Source organism: Melanotaenia boesemani, chromosome 16 (assembly GCF_017639745.1).
Source record: "Melanotaenia boesemani isolate fMelBoe1 chromosome 16, fMelBoe1.pri, whole genome shotgun sequence".
In the NCBI taxonomy this organism is placed as follows: domain Eukaryota; kingdom Metazoa; phylum Chordata; class Actinopteri; order Atheriniformes; family Melanotaeniidae; genus Melanotaenia; species Melanotaenia boesemani.
In genome coordinates this window covers 3,365,810-3,371,920 of record NC_055697.1, presented here as the reverse complement: position 1 = coordinate 3,371,920, position 6,111 = coordinate 3,365,810, and the positions used below count along the sequence as shown (strand labels likewise).

At 47.6% G+C, this 6,111-nt stretch overlaps 1 protein-coding gene across 2 annotated transcripts in view; it reads right to left on the bottom strand.

Annotated features, from left to right (window-relative positions):
* Positions 1–1,738: 1,738 nt before the first annotated feature.
* Positions 1,739–6,111, bottom strand: part of rasgrp3 (RAS guanyl releasing protein 3 (calcium and DAG-regulated)) — a 50,488-nt gene continuing 46,115 nt past the window's right edge. For both annotated transcript variants that reach the window (XM_042011160.1, XM_042011161.1), the window contains exon 17: positions 1,739–2,335. In XM_042011160.1, the coding sequence (XP_041867094.1) occupies positions 2,327–2,335 (9 nt within the window). In that variant the 3' untranslated portion in view covers positions 1,739–2,326. The remainder of the gene's footprint in view (positions 2,336–6,111) is intronic.

Below are 6,111 nucleotides of genomic sequence, written 5' to 3'. Positions count from 1 at the left end.
ATGCAAATTCAACAGGTTTATTATTGTATTTTATTTTATTTTCTGCATATGGTTTCGATTTTGTTTTATCTAAATAATGAACATTTTTCATATCTGATGAAATATCAACAACATGCAAACCTGTATGATAGAAGTAGGTGTGACCAGACTGCAGGAGTCAATAATTTAGAAAAAGAAAAAAAAACAAAACAAAAGAATCAAGAGTTTTTCAGTTGTCCATCAGTAGCTTCTCTTGATGTTCACTTTCATTTCACCTTTCCCTTTACTTGTAGCTCAAATATCAGAAAGTTCCTCTTTGTGTTCTTCAGATCCAGCAGGAGATGCTTTCCAAGGTTTCCACTTCTGCACTTTGTGCCTGAGCTGAATTTACAAGCTGCGTGTAGTAAAATGTCTCAGCAGAGCGGCTGCATTGGAAGTTTCTGGAAATTTGGGAACAAATCCAAGTCTAAAGGCCCATTTATGCTCCCTTATGTATGTAAATAGATACGTCCGTTTCAAGCATTTTCATATTCCATGCATCTTTTATGTTGCCATAGTTGTTCAGTCATTCATCCACTAGTGGACAGTGCTGAGTGCAGAGTTCACTCCTGCGTGCATCAGGTTCGGACACCGGTTGGTGGTGGTAATACACCGCTATGAAGTTGTCTGCAACCCACTGACACATTTTTATGGGATAAGCTTTGTGCCACTGGGGAGTGAATCTGAATTCTTTATATTTGAATTTGAATCATTCAATTTCACTGTTTTCACAACAATGCGCCGTCACAGACATGATCTGGCGTGTCTGCAGCCCAGCGAGTTACTTACTAAAATGTTTCCAAACCAATGCAAAAGATCAAGCTGGCCCCTTATAGCCTACATGGTGTATGTACGTCACTTGAGGTGCTCATTAATCTGTGCAAACCTACGCATATTTTTCTTGTATTAGGAGTTACCACTAATGTGAAAAGTCTGCAACCAGCCCACAGCAAACCGCTGAGACCGTTGAGGAAATGGTAACTACCACTACAGAAACAGTAACTACCGCTACAGAAACAGTAACTACCGCTACAGAAACAGTAACTACCGCTACAGAAACAGTAACTACCGCTACAGGAACAGTAACTACCGCTACAGGAACAGTAACTACCGCTACAGGAACAGTAACTGCCGCTACAGAAACAGTAAGTGCCATTGCAGGAACGGTAACTGCCGTTGTAGCGAGAGTGGCTGGCCTGGATCTTAGCGTTTCTCCATTTCTCTCTCTCTCTCTCTCTCTCTCTCTCTCTCTCTCTCTCTCTCTCTCTCCCCGCCGCCACCCTCCCCTCGCCCTCCCTCTGCTTGTAGCCGTTGAGAACAACTGCACAAAACTGACGTTACTCCATCTGCGATCGACTTGTTTTGCCTCACGTCAGGTCCCGGATGTGTGGCACAAAAGTTTGAATTTCAGATCTGAATTTGAATTTCAGATCTGAATTTGTATTTCAGATCTGAATTTGAATGGAGAGAACTGAAACTGAACTATGAAAATGAATTAGGGAATGAATTTTTTCAAATACAAAAGTTTTAATTTTACCAATATACACATTCAAAAAACAAAGATTCAATATCAAATATGGTCATTTGGATTCAGTTTTTTAAAGCAATTATTCAAACAGGCATATTCAGATTCAAATTGAATGATTCAAATTCAGATAAAAAGAATTCAGATTCGCTCCCCAGTGGCACAAAGCTTATCCCATACATTTTGTTCTTCGTTTTGTTCTTCTTCTTTCTCTTGTTCCTCTTCTTCTCTAGTTTGTTTCTTTTGCTGGTCACATGTCAGCTATCCTGCTCAACACTGGCCCCGCAGGTTCTGGTGGTATTGCTCCGTTTGGTTTGAAAGTGATGGCTCTGCAGACCCCTGAAAATGAACTAATTACATGCTTAAATGACGCAGAAGATGGATGAAAGTGTATCTGTCCTCTGTGTCAAGCATAAATGGGCCTTAAGGCTCAGTCCCAGCTCCTCTGGTTGGTTCTGCCCCTGTGCAGAGGTGAGGGGCTCCCTTTGTTTTAGGGATGCAGGAGTCCTGGTCATTCCCTCTGTTTGTCCAGAGAGTGCCTTGCCTCTGGAAAACGGAGGGATTGGGACTAGGTCTAAGTTGCACCTTTCTTTAGTGATCCCACAAACGAAGGCAGACCACCAACAGAATCCACCGAGCTCCATGCTCAGGTCCAGATCACTCCAGCTCATTGAAGGGAGGCCTCAAGCAGCCCAGGGCCTTCCCCAGGGAGAAGAGCCTCCTGGTCCTGGTGGTGAAGGGCCCTATGGTCCTGTGGTACCGGTCCAGATCACTGCAACCAAGTCAGCTGTCCTTGAGGGGGAAAAGGAGAAATGTTCAAATTTGCACCAAGCATCAAGACTAAAAATCTATGTTCTAAAGTAGTTTGGGAACTGAGTTGGCTAAATAAACACACCCGGTCTGTTCCATCTTCAGAAAAAAAAACAAAATTCACTTTGTTTAAATAAACTATTTTTTTAATTGAAACTGAGAAAATTTTTAAAATAATGATTACAGCCTTCTTTCCCTTTAAAGTTTCGCACTGCTGCAACTAGAATGCAGACTGTCAGAACTTTGCTCATCTTATCAAAAGTCTTCATGAGGCTTTTAGTCACAGACTTCTTCTGCCTCACTGGGCTCACCATCATTCCCACCCTCATGCTGCAGTCCTGCCTCCTCCCACAGAACATCATCCTTGCTAACATCCAATGCATTTGGTATGCAGCACTTTTTAAATCTACTGATGAAGGTCTCTGGTGGTTCTTGATCCCATGTACGTACAGCTGGCTTTTGAATTTTTTCATAAGGTGTGAGTGTGTGACCACCAGACAGGAGCCACTCGGTGTACCTCAGATTATCCTTGATAGGCTTGTTAACCACCACATCCAACACCTGTAGCTGGCTTGTCATCCCCCTGCTTCATATTCCTCACTTGAGTTTTGACAGCATCAGTCAGGTGTCTGTGGAAGGCATCCATAATGACCTTGTTTCTCTTTTTTCTGTGAGCCCAGTGCCGTGTTCTCCACACCATTTAAAATTCTCCACATTTTCCGTCAGTTTTTTTAAAAATAATCCTATGTTATAAGGGAGCACAATGGGGAAATACTTTCTTTGCATTTAACCCATCCTAGTTGCTAGCACCAGTGTTGATGCGTTTTAAAATCACATATGGGGGCAACTTTGTCCCATCTGCCAGGCACATCAACATGACGGTGACCCGGCTCCTATAATTTCCAAATGACTTTACAATAACAGACTTCTCCCTATTTTGTGCACAGTTACAGGTGTAGGCCTGCCAAAAAAACATGGGTGTTTGGTCAGCATTTCCAATCTGATCAAGGGGGTGTTAGTGTTTTGTCCTCAAGCCAATCACATATCTCTGAAAAGCTTCGGCTTCTCTCCAAAGTCGGACGGCAGATGCTAGGCAAGGTTGGTTTTGCTCCGTAATGCAAGGCCACTATGGCACATCATCCTTCTGCACCAGCCGATGCTGGCTTTGAACTCGGTGCGGGGTATGGTTAAATCCAATGTCCAAGGCTTTCAGCTGGATGATAGCTCATCCCGAATTGTGACATAGGGCCCCCCTCCCATGGGGACTTCGATGCTCACATGGGCAATGACCAAGAGACTTGGAGGGGCGTGATTGGGAGGAATGACCCCCCTGATCTGAATCCGAGTGGTGTTTTGTTGTTGGACTTCTGTGCTCGTCATGGATTGTCCATAACGAACACCTTGTTCAGACATATGAGTGTCCACATGTGCACTTAGCACCAGGACACTCTAGGCCGCAGTTCGATGATTGACTTTGTAGTCGTATCGTTGGACTTGCGGCCGCATGTCTTGGACACTCAGGTGAAAAGAGGGGCGGAGCTGTCAACTGTTCACCACCTGGTGGTGAGTTGGCTCAGATGGTGGGGGAGGATGCCTGGCAGACCCAAGTGTGTTGTGAGGGTCTTTTGGGAACATCTGGCAGAGTCCCCTGTCAGAAAGAGTTTCAACTCCCATTTCCGGCAGAGCTTCAACCATGTCCCAGGTGAGGCAGGGGTCATTGAGTCCGAGTGGGCTGTGTTCCGTGCCTCTATTGTTGAGGCGGCCAGCTGAAGCTGTGGCCGCAAGGCCGTTGGTGCCTGTCGTGGCGGTAACCCCAAACTCGTTGGTGGACAGCAGCAGTGAGGGATGCCGTTAAGCTGAAGAAGGAGTCCTATTGGGCCTTTTTGACCTGTGGGACTCCATAGGCAGCTGATGGGTATCAGCGGGCTAAGTGGAGTGTAGCTTCAGTGGCCGCTAAGGCAAAAACTCGGGCATGGGAGGAGTTTGGAGAGGCCATCGAGAATGACTTCCGGATGGCTGGTCCACCATCCTGCGGCTCAGGAGGGAAAGCAGTGCTCCACCAACACTGTGTACAGTGAGGATGGAGGGCTGCTGACCTCGACTCAGGACATGTGAGGCGGTGGAGGGAATACTTCGAAGACTTTCTCAATCCCACCAGCACGTCTTCCAATGAGGAAATAGAATCTGGGGACCCTGGTGTAGGCTCTCTTATTTCTGGGGCTGAGGTCGCTGAGGTGGTTAAAAAGCTCCTTGGTGGCAAGGCCCCAGGGGTGGATGAGGTCCGCCCAGAGTTCCTTAAGGCTCTGGATGCTGTAGGGCTGTCTTGGCTGACACGCCTCTGCAGCATCACATGGACATCGGGGACAGTTCCCCTGGACTGGCAGACTGGGGTGATGGTCCCCCTCTTCAAAAAGGGTGACTGGAGGGTGTGCTTCAACTAAAGCTGAACCAGACTACATGTGCTTTGTGGACTTGGAGAAGGCGTTCGACTATGTCCCCTGGTATGGCGGGCCAGACCCCTTGTACAAGCTGTCCGGTCCCTGTACGACCGGTGTCAGAGCTTGGTCTGCAACGCCGCGATAAATCAGAGTAATTTCTGGTGAGGGATGAGTTTTCTCCGCAGGATGGCCGGGCTCTCCCTTAGAGATAAGGTGGGAAGCTCGGTGATCCAGGAGGGGCTCAGAGTAGAGTCGCTGCTCCTCTGCATCAAGAGGAGTCAGATGAGGTGGCTCGGGCATCTGGTCAGGATGCCTCCTGGACACCTCCCTGGTGAGGTGTTCCAGGCATGCCCCATCGGAAAGAGGCCCCGGGGAAGACCCATGACACACTGGACAGATTACATCTTGTGACTGGCCTGGGGAATGCCTCGGGATCCCCCTGGATGAGCTGGTGATATATATATATATATATATATATATGTGTGTGTGTGTGTGTGTTAGGATGATAAGGGTCTCACATGGTCCTGTTCGCTCTGGCTGCTCTTCTTCTCATGAAGATGTCCTGGAGGGTGGGGAGTGTTTTACCCATGGTACGCTCTGCTGACCTCAGCGCCGGGTGTACAGGGTGAGGGTGAGTGCATAAACTGCATAATCTGCATGCTAACGCCAGCAGACACAAACCGTGCATAAAAACTATTCAGGTCCTCAGCCAGAGTGGCGTCTGCACCCACCAGAGCGGGGCTCTCCTCCTGTAGTCCATTATAGTTTGCAGTTCCTGCCACAGCCTCCTGGAGTCGTAATGGTGGAAAAACTATGACTCCACTCTGTCTCGGTACCTCCGCTTATCATCCTTCACCACACATCGCAGTCTGTATGACGTCATGTTGTAGTCCTCCATCTTGCCAGTGAGAAGTCCTGAGTTGTAGGTGGCAGCGCGCTCCCTCAGTGCTTTGCAGATAGATTTATCCACCCGTGGCTTCTGGCTCGGGAAAACTCGGACAGTCATCATGGGAACGACATCATCTACCAACTTAGCAATGAATCCGTTGTTACCTCCATAAACTTGCTGACGCCCTGCAAGCTGGACTGGAACATGTCCCAGTCGACGTTCAACAGTGTCCTGCAGTGTAGCCTCCGCCTGGTCAATCCAGCACCTCCCCTGCCTCGTGGAGACCCCCTCCAGCTCCATCCTTTGTTTGTACTTTGGCACGAGGAAAATGGCATTGTAGTCCAATTTTCCAAAGGGAGGCAAGGATAGGGTTTTGTTGCTCTCTTTGAATTGTGTGTAGCAGTGATCTAAGATGTTATTCCCTCTGGTGG